The sequence below is a fragment of the Scomber scombrus genome, chromosome 17, assembly GCF_963691925.1.
Source record: "Scomber scombrus chromosome 17, fScoSco1.1, whole genome shotgun sequence".
Lineage (NCBI taxonomy): Eukaryota > Metazoa > Chordata > Actinopteri > Scombriformes > Scombridae > Scomber > Scomber scombrus.
Genome location: NC_084986.1, coordinates 7,286,881 through 7,310,355, shown reverse-complemented (window position 1 = coordinate 7,310,355; position 23,475 = coordinate 7,286,881). Strand labels below are relative to the sequence as shown.

Below are 23,475 nucleotides of genomic sequence, written 5' to 3'. Positions count from 1 at the left end.
CACTGAAATCTGGAGAAAACCACTAAATTACCACTTTCTTTTTCCAAAATAAATGGAGGGGACAGAAATGCTACGCTATATATATATATATAGATATATATATACACACACACACACACAGTTCCCCCCCTCTGCTGCAGCCATGCACAACAGACACTTTCTAGGCCACAACCAGTCCCCGCTGCTGCAAAAGACTAGTTTGGCTACTAATTATAACCTCTAGAAGAAAAAGGTGTCAGTGCTGGGACTTGTAACCAAAAGTGTCTTGAAAATATGCATCTCGCAACAGCTGGGCGTGTTAGAACGCGCCGCTTTTTCAGAGCTGGAGGAGGATACACACGTGACCTCTACAGTAAAAAAAAAAAAAAGGAACAAATTATTATATCTCAAAGGGAGGATACGGATGATAGACAAGCAGAGATTAGACTAGGGCAGGGAATGAGTGTACTCCATGCTGTTATAGACCAATAAATAGATTAGCTTTTCCTATACAAATATTAGGAGTTAAATGGCCTTTCAGAACAAACAAGATTATTGATATTCCTTCGTGAATCATGCTCAATGCCTCAGAACTACATTGTCCCATTTTCACTAGGTTCAATTAACTGGCCCGCCAATTAAAGGATCCATCCAAGAGTTAAACAGGCAGGGAAAACTAAAGGCTTATCCATTTGGGACTTATCCATTAGCTCAGGCCCCATGCTGTAAGCTGTGAGAACAAACAGCGGCCGTGCAGTAGCAGGCAGACACCTAGATAACAGTTACGAGACTAATGACCTCACAGATAAGCAGATTGACTCGGCGTGGGAGGCTGCAGCGGGGACAAGCCCTTGTTTTGACGAGGATGTGAGACATCCAGGTGAACGCAGACGGCGACTCCCCTCTCGACAGGCTGATAAAACCGCGGGTTGCCACGCTTTGTCTCCTTCAACAGCGACGTGCCAAACTGGTTACAGAGCAAAGCATCAACCTCTACTATGCTATCACCAAACATGCTCAGACTCTACACCTGTGGCTTTAAGCTTTTTGGTTGATGCCACCTCTGCAAACCCTCTGATGTGACCTGAAATGGCTTGGGGGGTGGGGGAGGGGGCACTTAACGGTCTCATGCAAAGCCGTGACAGATCTGAAATGATAAACAATGAAACAGCAACTCCATCCAGGACAGGCTGAATGGTGAGGATTTGCATTTTGGCCAACTGACCATTCGCTAACCCCCTTCTCTCAAACAGCGATTGTCCAATCATAGCTTGGCAACTGCGACCAACATGGCAGGCCTGTCGAGCTGTAGCACTGTGCAACGGGTCTGTGTGAAACTAAAAACACGAGAGGAAAAAGTGTCAGGAATGGATTAAAGTTTGTATTTATCTGCCTTGACATAAGCTACAAACATTAGCATGTACGGCTAACTAGTTTAAAACCTTCACTAGTAAGGCCAAGGAGCAAATTATTGAATAATCAGTTAATCATTAGTTTGTGAGGTTACAGGTTACAGGTTACATAAAAAAAAGTCCCCTTTATATGACTGAGATATCCACAGTATAGTATTAAACCACAGCATGGGAGCTGGAGCCAGAATGACACTGATGATGATGATTAAATTTGACATTTAAAACTGTACAAACAGGCATTTTTATAACATGGTATAATTGCTGCTCCTTGTTGTTTACCGTTTCATCCATTTATCCTTGATTATTGTGTTTTGTGAATGTTATTCTCTTAATATTGCATCGTGTGAAGCACCTCATAGCTTCGGTTTTGAAATAATGTTTTTTTATTATTATTATTGTTATTATTGTTATTATTATAATAGTTTATGGTATGTAATTGTAATGCAAACTAGCACCATGCAGTACAAAAACGATGCTTCTGCTTTGTTTTTTATGTCTACTATGTTTTAAGTTCTCCTTTAGCCTCTGCACGCTTCACACATTAATGCTGATGCTGATCTACAAAGTTCAATTAACTGTGCAACAGAATTACCAAAAGAAAAAACCTCATTAATTTTGCATAGTGGCCAATACTCACTCAGGATAATAAATGCACCATTTAAAGCCAGTTTCTGACCTTGTGAATATCATTATAATAATAAATGGGAATATCCTTGTCACAGGAGTATTTTGAAAACAGATGGGAAGCAATTAAAAGCTAAGCATTTAGCGACAGGGGCTAAACCATCTAGAGAATATAGAATATGGATAGTTATTATTAACTTATATCAGCAAATTGAGTATTTTTGGACTGACAGCTGCAATAGAAATCAAATTATATTTAACCCTGAGTTTAACATGCAAGATAGTGAAGTATGAAGCAATTTCACAGTTTGTTAATAAAAGGGACGTGTGCTGTTGCTCGTCGATGCAACGCCCCGCTGTCCTATTTCCATCCTCGCTGCCCCTGAAAAAAAACCCACATTTACCCCCCTAGAGAAAAAGCCGTTTTATACTTCAATACAATGTTGGTCAAACTGTATATTTACTAGTCTGTTGCTCGCTTTTCACTGTGGTTTAATCCATTTCACTTGTGCCTGTTTTAACAAGACAAAGATTAATCAACTGTTGGTTGATCTGCTGCTTTCAAAACATATTATCGAGTTGTTAATCAAAAATCGACAACTACAACTGACAACTCACCCTGTGGCGCTGACTACTACTACTCCCTAATCTTGTAGCGTGACACTTGACGCGTGGCAGCGTGTTTTTCAGCTTTAGAGTTTGTGTGTGTCTATTAGTAATGAATAAGGTCTAATCCTTTGCTTCATAGGGATAGTGACAGATGCCAGAAAGCTATGATACTGCACTGTGCTCGCAAAGCAAACTTCTTCTGAAGTGACACGCCACACAACGCTACTTTAGGTAAGATAAATGGTTAGTAGACTTCATCACAAAGTTTAGTAGTAGAAGCGCACATCAAGAGTAAAAAAAAAAAAAAGGGGGTTCGCCGAATAACTAAATCTCTAACAGCAGAAACAAAGTCCGCACACTGCAGCTCCCAATGCAGGTATACTTAAGTCTCAAGTCTGAAGAAGAGCACGCTCAAAACGTCACTTGTGATTTCTTATTATACCTGCATTAGGAGCTGCAGTGTGCGGACTATTTTCTGCTAGTAGACTTAATTACTCATCTTTTGTGCGTCAAATCTTGAATTTCGCTTCAGGCATGCTCTAGCGGGTTTGTGTGTTAGTTTGCGAACTTTACCATGTCACTAGCGACTTTCAGCAGAATGAGTCCACGGTTGTTGTTAAGGCAGCTGCATGTATGTGTGTGTGTGTGTGTGTGTTTGTGACGTACGCTGTGACCCACATGCTGATTTGGAGCATTTTGTATTTTATAAATATCAATAATTTTGGAGTGCCTTGATGGCCGGGTTGTTGCCGCGGCTGTTCAATTCCGGCTGGGGGACTGCTTGTGTTGTTCCCCTTTTCCCTCTCTTTCCCTGTTTCCTGTCGGCCTCTATGCCATATACTGTCGAATAAAGGCAAAAATGCCCTTAAATTAAAAATATATATATATATTAATAATCTGAAGACTTTCAAAATGCCTTTGTGTAAAAATCAAATCAATTTAGATGTGGAGGAGGCTTCTATTCACATGATTGGTATCGGTATCACTTTAAGGGTACTTGGATTGGTACTGGTATCGTTAGTTTTAAACGATACCCAGTCCTATTTACTACTATAATATATTAATTAATTAATAAACAGCAAGGAAGAAAAATATATAAAGTAACTACAACACTGATTGGATTTGTTTCGAATACCTGAGGGAAAAAAAAATAAATTTGATTGGGCGTGATGACAATTACTCATCAGATTATTGTGTCTGCATGACGACCTTCAGTAGAGGGAGGAAAACAATGTGAGGCGGCTCTCTATATATAGAGGTGAACAACAGAGACGATCCAGTGGAAGACAATTGAGATGACAATCGCTGCGACCACAGGATTTCCCCCCCCCCACTCACCACCAGAGATCTCTCAGGAGAGGAACAGCCGAGGATGAATGATAGTGGGGGGGTGGGGTGGGGGGGGGGTTTCGTCAAAACCGCAGATGAAATGTACACAGGAACAGCCAGTCTTTCTCCAAGTTAAGCAGTCGCAAATTAACTCCTACTCTCGCCACAGAAACCCCCCTCCCTCCTCTCCTCCTCCTTTCGAAACGGATACCACAAAACCGCCACATTACAATCTGAGTGTAACAACTCGGAGGAGGAGACATGCTCACGTGTGAATGTGTAAACAGATTATCACCGAGAATCCAGACAACACAACGCAGTGATTCAGTGATTCAGGCCTGATCAGGAAGGACTAAGAGGAAGGGAGCATCGGATCAGTTGCATGTGAGACCCACCGGAGCGAAAGAATGGCCGCCATTCAGGTGGAAGATGGACACGAGCGGCACTGACGTGATTCGAGTCATGCTTCTCCCGCTATGAAGACAGGGGGGGGTCAGAACAACGAGTACACAACAGGAAACACGTACGCGCATCATACAGCGGTGCGGATATATAGACAGGGGGTGGGGGGGTTTGGATGGGGCCTAAAAATAGATCAGGTCACCGTCAAATTCGCAGCAGCACCATAAGCCAAGGTCAGCGCTCCATCAGTGTCAGCACACAGGAGCAAAGAGGACGACACATAGAATAAACTGACTTTAAATATTCCTCAGCGAATCCGAGCCAACACTGCGGGCTCATTTAATCTATTTCAACTATTCCAACGTGTCCTCATCTGCTCCCCCCCTTCATCATCTCATCTTCTTTGCCTAATTTCTCACATCTCCTCTTTCATTATCCAATTATGAAAATTGAGCAGAAATGCCATAAAATAAAAGTTTAAAAATGCTAATTCACCAGAGACATTTGACCCTTTTTAAAAAATGTAATGCAGTGTTAATTTGTTTTGTGCACAATTATGTAAAATGTATGTCTCCGATGAAGTTCTCCGACCGACTTGAAGCAGTGTGGTGTGAAGAGGCTCGCTCAAGAGTTTCTGATTAGCGCAGAGGAAACAATATGTCAGCGTACGTCTGGTATCGGTCTATTGACATTTAGGAAATGTCCAATTTACACTTGACATTTCAGGTGTCTCACATCCAGATAAAAATCGATATAAGATTTAATACAGTTTCAATTTAGAACTTCACCACATCGCAGTTCACAACTTCAATTCAGTTTTATTTATATAGCGTCAAATCAGAACAAAAGTTATCTCAAGGCACTTTTCACATGAAGCAGGTCTAGACTGTACTCTTTGATTTAATTTAAGAAAACCCAAAATTCCCCCATGAGCAAGCACTTGGTGACAGCAGCAATGAGAAACTCCCCTTTAACGGCAAGAAACATCTAGCAGAACCGGAGAGAGGGACATACACACAGAGAGAGGCACAGTAACAACAATGACAATAGTAATAGAAGTATCACTAATGATAAGAAGAAGTAGTGCATCTGATTGTTATCTGTCTTACGTTTACCAGCTACATGCAAATCAGCACCTGTCGTTTAATAAACACCAAAAGAAAAGATAGTGTGCACTTTAGCAGCTTAGTTACTATTAGAACAGCTTGGCAATACAACAACCAACATAAACTCCATATTTGACTTCAGTGGATAAATTACAAGTGAAACTAAAGGTTAATCATCTTCACACTCTCTCACTAACACTCATCATTTAGTGGTTGAACTGATAATAAGAGATCAGATAAACGCTACGACAGCTCTGAGCATATTCTGGAATAGCAACACGTTGAAATCAACGGATTCGCTTTTCTCTCTCGTCTAAAACGTCGAGTAGAACAATTTTAACACAATTAATTTCAGCGCTGCACATCCTCTGACCGGAAACAACTGTGTGAATCGTTGTTTACTGATGTAGTCACACTTGGGACGCTTACAAATGTATCTCGGATGTTTTAACATCTGGATACAAGGAATCTGAGCCGGACTGCAATCTGTCTTGATGCACATTCGACAGCTGTCAGATCTGCCTGAGATACATTTAAGTGTCTTCCTCTTTCCGAAAGGAAATGGGGTCAATGTTGCAATAAGAGCAATATCTTTATTAGTGCTGACATCTGCTGAATATGCACATTTTTGGGGGTTTCAATTCAAGGCATAAATCAGTTGCAACATACAAAAAAAAAAGGAAATGTGTGATTAGCTTAATCTCTTTTGATTCTTACAAAAATCAATACTAGCTCATATTGGGGGTGAAATTGCTTTGAAAAGATGCATCAGCACATCGTGACTGATGTTGACATGAGGGCAAATTTGTTTTTGCCATTCTGGGATTCGGCAGAGCCTCGCTGGTGTGATCTGTGCCTGCTGCGGCACAGCTCGAAGCGGCTCATTTAGCCACTGGAGTGTGCGGTCGTCATTTAGCCTGAACAAATTCAAAAGGGGGCAAATACCTGTATTTTTTCATTTAGCATGAAGTTCATGTTACAAGTATGCCGGCATGAGATAGAGGATCAAGTTGCGTGTGTGTCTGTGTGTGTGTGTGTGTGTATGCATCCGAGGAGCTTTGCTAGGGATGCAGCTCAAGGACCTTGCTGTCAGGACGTTGCTGTCTGGGCACGTGTGGCTCTTTTTGCACACGCTAACGCAAAGTATACACATGCAAACATGCATACAGGACAAGTATCTGCACCCCCACACCCATATTCACAATTACTGGTTCATGTCCTGCAAAGTGAGACACACACGCACACCAGCCCACCCTTCTCTGTCACTAGGCAAAGCTGGGATACAGCAGTCTGGGAAGGAGCGAGGGAGGGGGGGGGTAGAGGCAGGAAAGGGAGGGGAGGACAGGAGGAGAGAGAGCAAACAGGGGAATTAAAGGAGGGAAAGAAACTGAATACAGAAGAGGAAAAAAGAGAGGCTTGATATCCAGACAAAGTGAAGCAAATGAGCAATAAGTGGTGTGCAGCATTACAGCGTATAAGAGCAAATGAGCACCAGGTGAATGAAAGTGAGTGACAGCGACCTAAACAATGAAAGAAAGAGATAACAGAACGGACTGATGGACTGAACGACAGACAGACAGACAAACAGTGAGAGAGAGAGAGTGAGTGAATGGGGCGCTCGCGGACAAAGAGGGAGACCTGGCCTCATCTAAACAGCTGCTGTTCTCCCCTAACGTTGCACCTCAGCTCCAAATTCCACAAGCAGCCCGGCTATGAGGGGCTGCAGCCTGAGTCAGCGTTTTTCACATATATACACACACACACTAATACACGCACATACACGCACAGCTGAGCCCTCTGCTCAAAGCAGAAAAAGGGGGCTGCGGGGAGCTACGGCACGCACAGAGGGACATAAGGCAGCCACGTCCAGAGGTTTGGAGCTGTCTGTGCATGTAAACTATAAGCTGTGGTTATCCAAACTCAGGTATCTTATCATTTAACCACAATATTACTCTTGTACATAATGATACTATTTGTTTACTATATTCTTTTACTACTATTTTCTTTTTATTGCTTGTGTACTTATTTATTTAGATAGTAGTTGAGAATTTCTTTCTTTTTATGATGTAGCAGTGAAGAGTGATGGCTGTAATGGTTTTACAATAAACCCCACAGGTCCATTAAGTTCTTGTAATTTTCAGTTTCAATAAATACATTTAAATAATGTATTGCTATGTTATATTTTCATGTCTTAGGTAAAATAGGACATGATATTGTGTGATAGTAGCTGTTTTTTCTCCAAATACGAGTGGTGTAAAACCTAAAAATTACACTCTCTCTGCTATCTGAAACATTAATCAAGGTTTAATCACCAGTCAGATCGGTTATTGATGCTTTCTAAACAGATCTGTCACTTCTTGAGGGGAATCTTAGACCAAGTCAAAATTGACCCATAACAGAATATGAACAGTATGTAAGGGTTAAAAACACCAGTATCACAACAAGAATCGATGCAGTAAAAGGTGACGCTGCATTACGATGTAAAATCTAACAACATCTAATGATACGAGTCGGGGGCAGAGCTGTTGAAGTGAGCCATGAATCACGGCCGTATCAATAAAACATAACAGAATCTGAACTAGGCAAACTGCATCTAAAATTTATGCTATTTCGTCCTGTGCTGACGCTGACAGGAAGTTACACTCAGACACAACAAAACAACCGGAGGAGCAGAAAATAAGTGGAAAGTAGGAAAGGATGCCAAATAGCGATATCATATATACCCAAAAGTTTAAAAAAAAAAAAACATCTAAAATCAATGAAAAAAAGCATTATTTTGCAGCTAAGATGCCCAGCAAGTACAACCCTAAAGCCAATCATGAGTAGTAACGCATTGTACTTTTTTTTAAATAAACTGTACTTCTACGAGTAGTTTTCAGAATACTTTTTACTCTTATTTGAATGTATTTGCAATAAAACATATGCACTTCTACTCTTTTACATTGGGCTACACCCTATTTTGCTACTTTTACTGATATTTTTAGCGATAAGTAACTTTTATATTCACCTGAGCTCACACAGACATGGATCACACTATATTATATTATAGTACTTTTACTTCTACTTGACTTTGCTTAACAATACATTTACTTGAGTATCGTCTTTGTTCACTCCACCCACCACTGACTAAAATCAGAGACGAGCAGAGAGAAGACTGACTGGATTCCTTGGGCATCTTCCCGTGCTACCACAGCTGCGATTTCGTGCCAAAACTGCCTGTCAGAGGAACATCCTGTGATGGAGGAAAGAGGAGAAGCGGGGGGAGGAACCAGAGGCCAGAGGAGATCACATGCTGCAGTTTTCTTCTTCCACGTTATTAATGAACCTGTGCCCCGACGAGGCTCCCGAGGGATCTGGTTTTAAGAGCAGCTAATAGGTTTTATCCTGGGGTCGGAGACAGTGGAGGGATGGCCAGCAGGCACACTCCCATGCTGACAGATTTATATGAGTAAAAACTCTTGAGCTTTAATTGTGTTTGAAATGTAAAAGTTATTCACCAACTATAGAAATGTGTCTCCCATATTGAAGGATTTGGTATAAGTAAAGAAAAGTCAATTTGTGGAAATACTGCACAAATATTGTAATAATGTTTAAATGGGAGCTAATAGAAATTGTATGGAAGCCAAATTGTGTCTTTGGTCGCTGCCCAAGCAGTCTTAGATCCTAATCCTGAGATTTAACAGTAGTTAAATTAAGTTTTCTCCAAACTTGGAGTGTTCTGCATTTTTATTAAGCTGCTTTTCAACTAAAGTGTATCGCAATACGTACAACATGAAGTACACAGCCTGCATTGAACTTAAACTTTCATCATTAAGAGGGTTTTTGCTTTTCAAAAGATAATACTGAGCAGCAGAAGTGCTTCATGCTGCAGCGGTGCTTTAACAAGTTTCTGGTTATGTCACAAATGAGCAAGTTACACAGCAAACATTCAACTTTTAGTATTTAAAAAGGTGCTGTATGTAAGAATTATGAGGCAGTTTACATGTTTTAAATGGTTGTTTTACTTCTAATGTGTGAACGGGTTGTAAATCAACTTAAACATATTTTAAATCTGACTTCAATCAATCAGACTTTATTTGTAAGATAAGATAAGGTGTACCTCTATTGATGACCCCTTGGGTGAAATTCAAAATGAAACAGCAGTACAGTGGGAAAAAAGTAGCTGTGTAAGGGTGAAAGTGTACTAACAATTGCATCAACGATGAAAGAAAAATAGGACAAAATAGGATCAAATAAATAAATAAAATACTATATAGAGTAAACTGTATAAAACTTAGTGTGAATAAATCTGCAGTATATAAATGTGCAAATATGCAGAAGTACCAGAGATGGACATACAGAATATACCCTCATTCACATAAAAATAATAATTAAATGTGCAATATGCAGATATACATGTGCAATATATAGTGATCTAACACACAGTGCTTTATATAAACACACACACTCCCCGATCCACACACTAACAGTAAATGACTGAATGTTATAAATAAGGACTCAATAAAAACAGGAACTGAGGAAACACTATCATATCTCTCATGAATCTGCATCGAGGAAATACCAGAGCTAGGATAAAAATAAAACATTCAGAATAGCCAAACAGTTACTTATGTACACTCTTGCCTCTCTCTCCTGCTACAGCTCCAACAGGGTGCAACACTAGCAAACCTTAGCTTAGAAATGGAGTCCGCTAACATAAAAAAAAGAACACCAGCAACCGTCACACCACAGAGTCTGATACAAAGTCCACCTAAGCCCCAAAAAAAGCCAATGTGTCCAGGTGTTATTAATGACACTGGCAATCTTTCTGATTCTTATATCTTACATTTCCGAATAGCCACATTTGCCTCTTTCCCTCGCTACAGCTCTAGCTAATGTCAGCTTAGAAATGGAGTCCGCTAACGTCCACCCACAACACAGAGTCCAACACAAAGTTCACCTAACCCCCGCAAAAAACTAAAGTTTTATCTAGTGAAGCCCGTCTGTCATGGTGTTAATGTGAAAATCGCACCTTTAAGATCAATTTTCAGTGGATTATCCCTTTTTCTCTCTGCTGTTGTAATTACTATGAATTCAACTGTTTTATGAATGAAGAAACAGTTGATTAAGTGCGTTTTTGCTTTTCTTTTCTCCTACTTCATTTTGATTTGGCTTTTTTTTTTGGCCTTTTTTTACATCTGTATCTCAGTAAGACCAAAAACCAGCAGTGTGTGGACTCACTTCCATTTACTGGCTCACGCTCCTGGTTCAGTGAGTATGGGAAGAGACAAAACTATGCGAGCGAGAGCCTTCGCCAGCTGGCTGTGGGACCCGTTTTCGTCTGAAACGGGCGGAGGGGGCGAGGAGCAGCTCCCCCTTCCCCTAAATTCAACCGTTGACAACATTAAAAAAAAGAAAAATCTTTTGAGAAAACAATGTTGCTCTGTCTGTGGCGTTCATGTGTGTGTGTGTGTGTGTGTGTGTGTGTTTAGTTGGTGTAGACTTCGCTGGCAGACGAAAAGGAAGACTTGCTAATTGCTCCTTTGAGCTGAAGAGTCATTTTAGGGGAGAGCAGACCAACATTTTTCCTTCAGTATGTGCAGCATGAAACACTCAGAAATGATTCAAGGCGTTCAAGCAGCAGCACTGAAGCCTAAACTCATCTTGCATGCTAATGTAAATTAGCTTGATACGAGTTAAAAGCACTCCTTGAGGGTTGTATTATAACGAATGCAGATGATGGCATGCTAAATATAATTCATGCTAATTCTTAACAAGCCAGAAATTATGACATAACTTGCATAACTTGCCAAACTAGCTCCATCCAACAGAGGAGGACTTATTCTTTTAACTCTTACATACTGTTCAGGGTCAAATTTGACCCATTTTTTACACGTGAGAGCTGTAAAAACACCCTATAAACATTTATTTTAACAAGATTTGACCTAATGTGAGACACAGTATTCAAAGTGCATATTTTTTAATATTTTGGTGCAGTTGATACACATTTTTATATATGCAAATGCACAATTTTGACCTGTGTTTATTCTATTAAATGTTCTCCTGGAGCATAAAATAGTGATTGTGAATGTTTAACTGATTCATGGGAATTTATGAATGTGAATTGGTGTAGAGTAATTTACATCAATTACAGTATGTAAGGGTTAAAAGGGGGGTGGAGGGGGGGGGGGGGGGGTGGTAGAGAGAGAGTATAAAAAGAAACACTATAATGAGCCAAAAGCAGCAAAAAGCAGAGCAGGTTCATTTTCATCTGATGTGCAAACACTGGCTGGAAAGTGATGGACAGACAGCTGAGCACAGAGGTCAGCCAAAGCCAGCACACAGACACAGCAGGGGAAGAATAAAAGGAGGGGGAAAAAGGAAGAAGAGAAGAAAAAGAAGAAAGGATGAGAGGATGAGAAGAAGAGGAAGGCGAAGAGAGGAGGAGGAGGACAGACCATTTGTAGTCAGATCCCGAGGGTCCTGCGAGGCTGGCTAATGACCTGTGCTACAGAGCGTCCTCAGGGAGACGTGGAGAGAGGAAGCCGCCCCCCCTTTTTCTTTCGACACTTTCTGATGACACATCACAATTAGCAGCAGGACGTTTCTCTGCCTACAAAGCTCCCAGACAGATTGACTGAGTGCTATTTTTAAAAAAGGCCATCTGTGAGATATCCAGATGCTGATAAATGCCACGCACAATTTCACATGTTAAATATCGAGTTCATCCTCAGCTTCAAAGACACCTAATCAGTAGTCATGTTTAAACTTATATGTAGTAAAGATAAAGTTATTGTCATTATTAGGCTGTAACCAAAAGAGCCGGTTTAATCTTTGCAGCTAGTTATGGATCCACCATGTTGGGAAAAAATTTAAATAATCGCACATGAAATGACTGACAGCAAATTGCATGAAATGATGACACTTTTTTTACTGTTTAACAGACAGTTCTATTATCCACTTCGTCATTATATCCACATTACTGATGATTATCTATCAAACATCTCATTGTGTAAATATTTTGTGAACGCATCGATAGTCATCCCTACTATATTGTCAAAATATTGATAAAGGTATTCAGTCAAAGATATCGTGATATTTGATTCTGCCCATATTGCCCAACTCTAGTGGAAGATCTATATTGAGAGAAAATGACAATAATTCGTGAGCTGGGATCCTCAGTAGTTCATAAAACAACTTTATCTACTGCACGATAATAGTTTTTCTTCAAGGCGAACGTCTGTCTATTGAATTTTTGGGGGAAAACATCTTAATTTCTGGTTTGTCAAACAGTTAAAGAGGTAAACTGTGGTCTTTTTTGGCCACCAGTAGCGCTGTGGAGCGATGTTTTAATGAGTAGGCAGCCATTTTGTTTGTATGAAGCTAGGGGTGAGCGATATGACTACAATCTCATATCCCGATATCAACTCCTACCCCAATATAAAACATTAACTCACTGAATTAATAGTTCGATGACAACTAAACTTGTTACGAAGAAGACTAATTTAACAACGTAATCCACACATAAGACCGACAAAAACTAATGTGATTTGAGTCACAGTGATACAAACGAGAGAAAAATATGACACAATAGGTTTTCTCTCGTCACACAATATATATAATCAGCTCTTTATGACGCACACCCAGTAGGTGGCGATCACTCACAAAAAATAGAGCAACGCGCCCTCAAAAGCAGCGAAGAAGACGAAAGACTGCAGGCAAGCAATAAAGGATGTAAATACTGCACAATTTAAACATGTTTAAAATAAATCAGCTTTTCAAACATCTTAAACATCTGCTGAACACGTTTGTTCGGCTTCAAGGATGCACAATGTGTTTGGTCCACATGGTACCTTTAACTGCTGTTAACTAAAGTCTGTTAAATGCTGTTTTAAAAAAAGTGTTTAAATCATATAGATGCTCAAAGTTTTATTAAATCATCCACAACTGTATTTTTTGCTAATAAACAACAATGACTTCATTCCCAATCATCAAGTTTTTATCATTACATTGCCAGTTTGAAATCATTCAAAAAGTTGTTTCAGGTGCTTTAAATGATCGTCTATAAAACAGGTGATATGTTTATGTTACTTTCTTTTTTTGTAGTTAGCTTTAAACAAGAGAAAATGAAACATGGTAAGATGCTGCTAGACGGCTTCCTTTAGGACATTAAGAGAAGAGAGGATGTCTGATTATGAATACATTCAAGACAATGGAAAAAAGAACTGCGTATGAATGAGAGAGCAAGAAAGTAAATGCATGACTCAAAGAGCTTCTGAGTGTTTTTTATCTGAGCTGTGTTGTGTGTTAAAGGGAAATCCACCAGCGAGGAAACAAACACCACAGCGGCGACCTTGCAGCTTCCCAACAACACCGAAAATGTTGGATACAAGAGAGCCGCAGAGTACACAATGACACAATGAGATACAGCTGTCCCGCTTCCTCGTATGACATCATGTACCCGTTTGGTCCGCGCTCGCTCACTTGTGAGTCCTTGTGGTTCCTTCCTGTTCCCAGTGCCCGCTGCAAACCAGCAGACAAGCCAGACAGGAAACTGCACAACGACCACAGAGGTAAGGAGGATGTCCTGATAGAAGCCAGCCCCATGCACGATACTCTGGTCCCATATTTATATTAATACTTAGGATTATAATGATGCAGACGAACAGTGACTTTCTCAATGTCACTTAAATTTGAGTTTATCTTTAATTAATGTGACATCCAGATAGACAGATAGATAGACCGATAGATATATAGACCGATAGATAGACAGATAGATAGACCGATAGATAGACCAATAGATATATAGACCGATAGATAGACCGATAGATAGATAGATAGATATAGATAGATAGATAGATAGATAGATATATAGACCGATAGATAGATAGATAGATAGATAGATAGATAGATAGATAGATAGATAGATAGATAGATAGATAGATAGATAGATAGATGGATAGATGGATAGACAGGCTTACTAGCACTGGACTGTTTTTCCAGTGAAGCTTATTTGCATAAAAAGGGGCAAATTTTGTGCTAAATATAATCATATTATCTAAATTACATAAATGCAAATGACATGAATACAAACAAAAATGAGCAGAGACGTTATTTGCATGGCTGTAAACCTTTAGGAGCATGCTCCCACTTGACGGTTTCTTGTTTGTGCAGGTTTAGCGTCCACAGAAGCCGCCAAATCTCTTTGTGAATTTGCCCCTTTATGTACTGAATGTAATGTACGGGAGGCCTCGCCCACTGCGGTCATGTAACCGCGCCCACCCCAAAACTCCTATGTCGTCTGTCCTGAATTTAGTTCCTCCTCCTTCATTCTCATCTGGTCACCCTATTTCAAAGCGATAGCCTCGACCTCACTCGCTCTCACTGTGTACAGCGCTGTTTGCTCTTGGTGGAGGGGTATGGCCTCTGAGCAGGATTTTAGACCATGTGACACAAAAATGTTTCTTTGGACACGACACAATTCAAAAGTCTCCAAAGGCGTAGTAGCAGCTCCTATAGCGGGAATAACAGGGAGGGACTCCAGTCTGCGCACTGCGAGATAGCCTAGTTAGGCAAAACCAAAATAATAAGTGTGTGTGGGGATGATTATGTGTGCCTCTACATTGTGAGTAGTGTGTGAGGCACGCTGCCAATGAAAGCCTTGCAGGGTGGAGCACACATCAGCTGCAGCTGAACAGCTGGCCACTGCGGGCCAACGCTGCGTCTGGATTGAGAAAAGGTCAGGCTGCCTCCCCCCATGTTTGCCAACTGTGGGCTGGCATGGCCACCCGTTCTTATTCAGCTGCCGCCGATCCGTTTCCCAAAACAGGGAAGGGGATTGGGACAAAACAAAAAAGCAGGAAATGATGGGGAGGTAGCAGGAAAACAGGATATCTATGAGAAAGAACTGAGAAATGAAGTGTTGTATCCTGTTTAGAGACTCAAAGATAACAATTATACCACTTAATAAAGATTAAGTTGTAATATCTTCAAAAAGTCCACAATTTCAACGTCAGTGCTTACATTTGATACACTAATACTAACCCACATGAGGTGTGGGTCAATGTGAAACTGAAAGAATTACACAATCACGCTCATTCGTCAGCCGCTGACTGACAATGAATTGTTCTGTGGAAAAAGGGAGTAGGTGTAGTTCATCTATATAGAGTCATATTCTTTTGAGGAATGATGCTCACCCTTCCTGATAACTCTACTTCATCGAGGCACGTGTACAGAAGTATAATGACACTTCAATTTTGTAATCATTTAAATGTGCTGAACACCTGGTGAAATTACAGATGGGGAAGATATTGACATAAACTGGCTGATTCACACTGCAGGTTGTAAAAGAATAAATATAATCGTTGGCTTGAGTTAGTTTAAATTGTTACTGCTGTGGTAAATATGAGGGAATCAGGATATGATGGCGTACTTTCCCGTCTTCATTTCCCCCTCCCCTGTGGCTGCAGGTCATGTAAGGGTCTCTATTACAGCTGAAATGAGGTCACCAAACAAGGAGGAAAACCAAAACCCGATATAAATGTTTGTCTACTTCTTCTTCTTCTGAGGGCTCGTATACATTCTCAGGGAAGAAAAAAGGGGGGGGGACATCGGTGCACCTTTGTCACAGTTACGCCGCTGCAGAAAGGAGTCTCTCAGAGTGGCAGACAAAGACGAGATCACTCACAAGTTGGAGACGTCTAAGGTTTCATTGGACCCATCTTGAACCATTTACTGTATGTAGGATTAAACCGTGTTTTGAGTACGTGTTAACACAATCCGTCTGATCCAATCTGCTTTTTATAGGCTACGATCGGTCGTGTATGTGTACTCTCTGTCTCTGTTGTTACAATACAAAAGACCGAGCTGTAATGATATTATCTAATTTCTTCAGCTAACATTTATAATTGTCCTAATACTACAAAAGGTGTTGAATATATATGTAACAGGTGCTCTTTCTTCTTTGACCATCTGGCGGGGCCGGCTTTGCCAAGAAAAAAAAGAAAACATTGGGAGTGGCGACACTCCATAAAAAACTTTGGGAGACAAGACAAGACTTGACCTCAATTATATCGTATTTTGTTGATGGCTACAACAATAAAGGTGTGGTTTGTGCTATCTGGTGGACGTGCATTGTCACGAGTCGACGCCACAGATATTCATCTTATCCCATCCCAAAAAAACACTAAATCAGTCTGTGGTCGGTGGTCGAATGTTATACACGCCTCATCCTAAAAAAAAACCCACTGTGACTGACTGTGACATTGCATTATAATGTGAATCCTCTGTTAGCCTTCATCAAAGACCCTCTGGGAGTCTTTGATTATAAAGACTGTCTGCTGGATCTTGTGTTACTCAATAAGGTCTGCAACAAAGTAAAAGTTGAATGTCACTTATTAAAAGATGTCTATTGCATGCTGGGCGACCTCAAACAGTTAATTTTGTTACAGTGAAGATTTCATGATAAACTGTACCACACCTACAAGTGTACATGCATGGAGAGCAGTGAAGCATCAAGGACGTCTGTTTCGTCTGCCTCCATTTAATTCATGATCATGTTTGCTGAAGTTAGAAGTTGGTACAGTTTTTAGAAGATAAAGCTATAAAATGAGCAGAGCGTAGCATGTATATAATGAGTGAGAATGCTGTTTAAATAGTCACCTACTTATTTACTTATTTGGCAAATAAAATGAATCATGCATTGAGATAACAGGCGTATCTCCTGTCTGTACTGTAGTGATAAGTCTTTTGAGTGAAACTAAAGTCACTAAGCGCGACCTGATTAAAATAATCACTTCACTTTGGTTCACAGACCTCCAGCTTCACGTAATTCTGGGTAAAAACTAACTAGAGTCACCGGCCACTTCATTAGGGACACCTTTGCAGTCTAATACAATCTAATAATAATAATAATAAACAACTTTGCTATAAATTCTACTTTTATGAAGGTTAAACATGTTCAGTTTAAGGTGATAATTCTACTTTATGTTTATTACTGAGGTCGTACTAAGTGGTGGTGGTGGTGAACAGAGGTGCATTATATTGACTGGTGTTCCTAATATTTTGTCCCTCTGTTAATGGAGTGGACAAAATATTAGGAAGACCATTTAATATAATGCGCCCTAATACACCACCATCACCCACTATGACCTCAATAATAAACATAAAGCAGAATTGCTGAATTTTTTTATTTAGCACCTGTACATTTTAAGAAAGGTGTAAAAGACTTGTTACTATTATCTTTGTAAACAACCCACTAATCCTAATTTAGTTTTATTCTTGCAATTATACAGCATACATGTAAATCTGCTATCTTGTGAAATCTTTATCTCTCTTTTGACCTTCCTTTTAATAATTTCATTGATTAATGTAACCCTTGCACTGGAGAGTACCTAGATAAAGCCACCCTGAGGTTTTTATTTGCACTTCTCCATCACATCTTATGTTGCTTATATGAATATAAAATGTATTATTTGTATATGTGTAATAGGGCTAATCGAATTATCACCTTCCTGATAATATCAACAAGAACTGAAAATGTATAAACTTAATAAAAGTACTATTTAAAGCCCATTGGATTGAATGAGATTGCACAGGTGTACCTAATGAAGTGGCTAGTGACTGTATATTAATTGTAGAAACTTTAAAAAAAAAAATGTCTCAACCTCCTCCTCTCTCACCCTCCAGGTGGAAATATAACAACAAGCAGCAACACGGGACCGGGACTTCTTCCCCAAACAACAGCAGCTTGGACACATGTGTATAAGTCGAGTGTTGTGTCTGGCCGAGCTCAGTCAGTGAGTTTCTAGTGTCAACACGGAGGAAAATGTCAGGATGAAGTCACCACTTGGCGCCCGAGCGTAGGGCACCTCTCCTTAAAGGCCAGGGGCACACCGGCATTGTTGCAAAAGGGGGGCCAGCTGCATCAGGCCAAATAAAAAACTAAAAAAATAGAGAGCTGTGAAGTAAGCAATACGTGTGTCATGAATAAACACATTTTTGGACAGACAAGGAAAGTACCTCTTTGTTCTTCTACACAGGCCAAAAGAACACACAAAAAATCACCAAATCCAAACCACTTCCAGCACTCTAGCAGCCAGCATAACTCCATTTTTAGCTCCAGAATAGGTTGTCCAGATGGTGGCTGGTGGGGTAGACAAACTTAGCAGCCGCAGCCAAAAATTTACCACCATTTGACCAGTTTTAACTGCCATCCTGTGTCCTGTCTGTCTTTGTCACTGCCACGCTATAATGAGACTGTTTAAAACTACTTCAAACAAACCAGCACATATTCCAAATGTCATTTCCCCCCATTTATACACTGTGTTATTTTTTCTTCTTTTATTAATAACTGCAGTTATTAAAATGCTTCAACCTCTTGTTCCTGCACTGATGTGAGGACACTGATTTGCTTACTTGCCTTGTTGCAGCCACTCTCTCTCTCGCTCTGTCTCTCTATTTCTCTCTCTCTCCCTCTCTCTCTCTCTTTCTCTCCCTCTCAGGGCTTTAAAAAAGACAAGCAGGCCAGCCAGGCATGCTCCGGCAGCTAGCTGGGCCTCTGCGCCAGATAAAAAAGGTGAGTTGTTCACATTCCTGCTTCATGCACAAACCAAACCCCCGATGTCACACACACACACACAGTCCTTCTGCACAAATGATTGAGTTGTTTGTGTGTGTGTGTGTGTGTGTGTGTGTGTGTGTGTGTGTGTGTGTGTGTGTGTGTGTGTGTGTGTGTGTGTGTGTGTGTGTGTGTGTGTGTGTGGTCCTCTTGCCTCCTGTGTTTTTTCTAACCTTGCTTTAGCCAGACTGCAAAAAAAAAACTAGACAACCAGAGCTCCTTTTCCTGATTATTATAAACTAAATAACTCCTGAGAGGAAAACTTTTAAGAGTGTGTGCAACTGTGATATCTATCATCTGTGCAGCAATTGCACACAATAAACCACTATTTTTTATTCAATTACAACACTGTGAAGCTGATAAGAGCTAGGATCAGGTTATCAACAAGCTTTCACCTACACACCCTATGAAAAAAAAAGGAAAACAAAGTGTTTGAAGCAACAACGAGAAAAAAAGAAAAGAAAAAGCTGAGAAAGGGTTGAGGCAATGACAGAGAGGCATGTATGAGTGCATGTTCAGACGATTAAATGGTGGCCTGGAGGATAGGACTTCTTTATGAGATCTTTCCTGGAATCATATCAAAACTTTGAGTGGGCCTGTTAAAGCTCTTCCTCACTACTGTTAATGTCCTTCTGTGTATTGGGTCACCCCCCCACCACCACCCACCCCTCCTTCTTTCTCATTGTCAACATGGCACCAACCTTTGTTAAAACATGTTCTTTGTTTTTTTCTCCTCCTTCCTGTTTTAAACCTCAATATCCTATGATATATTTTTGAGCATATGAAATTGTGAAGTTGAGTTTAAGTAGTTTTGGGGTTTTTTTTAAAGGGGGGGGGGGGTGAGAAGAGTGCAGGCCAACTGAGCCCCACTACTACTATAAAAGGAATGTGATGGGGAAGGGAGGGCCACACTGCACCACCAACATTATTAGCCTATCATCTTACCAAAAAAAAAAAAAAGGGAGAGAGAGAGAGAGAGGAGGAGAGAGAGAGATAGAGATAGGGAGGGTGGATGCACATGCCAAAACAAGTGAGATTAAATAAATAAATATAAAATATTAAGACACTGCTTGCTTACCCCAGTCCAAAAACTCCAGGACATTTTTCTCCCTCCTGAGTGGGGAGTTGTTGCACTCATCGTAGAGACACACCAGGACATCCAGCAGAGTCTCCACACTCAGACACTGTCCAGTAGACTGAACTGGCCCGTCCAGGATCAGCTTCTCCAGCTTCTTCAAACGCACCTCTCCAGACATGATGATGATTATTATTATTATTCCGTAGGCTTGTTGGTTTCTGAAGTTATGATGATGATGATGATGATGATGATAGAGGAGGAGGAGGTGGTGGTGGAGGAGGAGGGATGAGCAAACACCTCCTCGGCCTGTTAGTTAGCGCAGAGGGGCCTGTTTTGGGGGAAAAAAGAAAGAAGTTCTCCTCTCACCTTGAATGTACCTCAAAATTAATAAAAGTTTAAGCAAGAGGGGCGACGCCGGTGTTAAATCCGCGTTATAGTCGACCTAGTCATGATCTTCATACCGACATCCAGTATCTAGGAGGTGGATAAGACGTGCAGCACTTCCCCATTTTTGTTTATAATAATGCCTATCCAAAAAAAAAAAGAAGAAGTAGTCACAATTATACAAACCCCCTGGCTGCTTTTAGAGGGTTTTGATGCAATCCCCTAGTTAGCACACTTTTTTTCCAGCAGGTCTTTTGGGGGAAGGAAAAAATGGAAGATAATCGCAGTCGATGCAAGGGTTTTTTTATTTAATTTTTTTTAGCAGATCCCCTTGAGTTGTTGTAGCTGTTGCAGATATTTAGGATTCTCCATTATATTCTTGCAGCAAAACCTCCACACACACACACACACACAAAAATGCAAGGCAGATCTGCAATGCTACAAAGCCCCAGCAGCAGCAGCCCCTCCTCTGCTCCAGCAATGGAAAGGGCGACACAGGCTTAGTTAGCAGCCCTTGCTAAAAAGCTTTAGCTGTGTAGCTCTTTAGCCTGTGAGCTAAATGCCATCATTGCTCCCCTTTTTCTTTTCTCCTCCTGACTTGTCATATGCACCAGTATTAAAATTAAAAACAGCTCCTCTTCGACTGTATGCGTGTGTTTTGTTTTTTTTTAATCCAATCCAAGTCAAGTGGTGTAAAAAAAAAAATTATCCTCTTGTTTTCGCAACTCAATGCTGGCAGATATGTTCTTTAAATCCCATTTCTTCGTCCTGGAAAACGTCTCTCTCTTTCTTTCTTTTTTTAGTTTTCTTCACAGTTCAAAACCCGACGATTAGTTTTTTTTAAAGGACAAGCCGCCTCAGTTAAAACACTGCGGCTCCTTTTTTTCTTGAAGGTTACAAGAGGGAGCTCGTTTCACGTCAAGAGGAAAAGCTGTAGTCTAAGTCTTGCTTATTCCAAATACGGGACACACAGCCTAAATTCTCCCCCCCCTCCCTCCTCTCTCGTCCTTTCCTTTCCGTTTGCCTTGCCTGCCTCCCCCGCCGGTCGGTCGCTTCTTGCCGTCTCCGCACAGTCAAGCTAGCAGCAGCCACAACCAGAGACCGTCTGAGTGGAGGAGATGCTCCAATAGACACCACTACCAAAGGGACGCCGCAAAGGATTATGGGAAGCAGTTCTGCTAAACTATGAATGAGTTGACAAATGGACGCTACGCTCAGAGGACGCAGCTTTAAAAACACACAAACATGAACTTTTAAAGCACTTATAAAATACTTCACATGTTTTTATCTATTTAAAAATACCTCAACCACCACGATTAACATTTTAAATCATGTTATGTTTGGTGTTTTTAACCATCCACCATCTTTGCTACGCTCCAGCGTGAATGACTCGCTTCGTTAACAGCCAGCAGCCACTCTCCCTACTCTTCTACTATCTCTGGGTGCTGCTGCTGCAGGCAAAGTCCCAGATCATCATCATGGCGCCCGTCACAGCATCTGCTGTGCGGAGGGAGGGGGGGTTTGGTGGTGGGGGCTGTCAATATTGTGAATGGAAACTGCGGGCTGTCTGTCAGTCTGCTGGTGGCGTGCTGCGGGGAGAGGAGAGGGCACATTTTCTTCAGAACTGAAATAACAATGACTGCTGCTGTCCCTTTAACTGTCTGCAAAACACCCAAATTCATGGAGATGTGCCCACATGATGAGGTCTGCAACAGTGCAACCTGTGCTGAGACCTGGTAGCTGTTGCAGTATAGGTCACATTCACACAGTCTTTTATGTTGATTTAAAGGACAGGTTCACCATTTTCTCAAGCGTGTCTTAATGCAACAGTCAGGTGGCCAAATGAACACTGTAACAAGTTTTCCTCGCTGTACTCATTCCTCCTGTTCATACTGACTAATATAAGATTCCCTTCAAATGTGTTTTCAATGTAAGTGATAGGGGGCAAAATCCACAGTGTGTCTGCACAGTCATTTAAAAGTTGATGTGAAGCTTACATTGATATGAAGTGGATATATGTCACATTTAAAGTCTTTTTAGCATCAAATTACCTCTTTGTGTTTCCCTGTTGGGCTGTGGTGGAAGTATAGTAACAAATAAAGGGACTTTGTCTCTAAAAAAGACTAACATTGAAATGTATCTACTTCATTTGACTCATTTGTATGGCTGAAGCTTTATATTAGCTTCAGATAAACTTTTACATCTTTGCACAGAAGGAGGACTGTGGATTGGATTTTGCCCTGCATCACTTACATCATAAGTGCATTATGAACTTATGGTTAGCATGAACAGTAGAAATGATTACAGCAAGAAAAAACATGTTTTATTGTTCATGTGGGCTCCTGACTGTTGTCTCTGTAAACCTATATACTTTAAGAGTGCATAGGTTGCCTGCATGTTTCACAATGGCATATTGTAAATGCATAAACCTGGTATTTTATGGCAGGTTATATGTATTTATTGTACATGAGCAAAGTAAAGTACATGAAGGCAGGGACTGACTTTATCGTCCACATGGCAGCATAGTTTATACACCTTCATGGATGACATCATAGACGATAACGATGTGTAGGCGTTTAATTGTCATTCAGCGTTTAATTGTCAAGTTATTCAAACATAATAAAACACAACTACTGTCGTACTTTTCCACCTCACAAAGCTCTCTGGAAGGTCAACATCAAGGTGTGTCAAGTTTGTCCGGGATTTTCTGTCTCTTGGACTCTTGTTCTCACGGGTGAGGGCGGGTGAGGGCGGCTTAATGCTGCGAGCAAACTAACCAAGGTAAACAGGCCTGTGGGCAAGAGAGAGGATTTTGGAGGTCTGATGTGTTACTGCTGGCCGAGTGAGTCAGACGTTTCATATGTGCTGATCACCAGATGAGAATTAAACATAGATCAGGAGAGTGTGAGTGAATCACGCAGGGAGCATTTTTCAGTGAATCAAACTACTATGTCT

The 23,475-nt window shown here is 40.7% G+C and overlaps 1 protein-coding gene across 5 annotated transcripts in view; it reads right to left on the bottom strand.

Annotated features, from left to right (window-relative positions):
- The window catches only part of cdc42bpab (CDC42 binding protein kinase alpha (DMPK-like) b), an 85,216-nt gene extending 63,726 nt beyond the window's left edge, over positions 1–21,490 (bottom strand). For all 5 annotated transcript variants that reach the window (XM_062436646.1, XM_062436649.1, XM_062436648.1 and 2 more), the window contains exon 1: positions 20,137–21,490. In XM_062436646.1, the coding sequence (XP_062292630.1) occupies positions 20,137–20,314 (178 nt within the window). In that variant the 5' untranslated portion in view covers positions 20,315–21,490. The remainder of the gene's footprint in view (positions 1–20,136) is intronic.
- Positions 21,491–23,475: the final 1,985 nt, after the last annotated feature.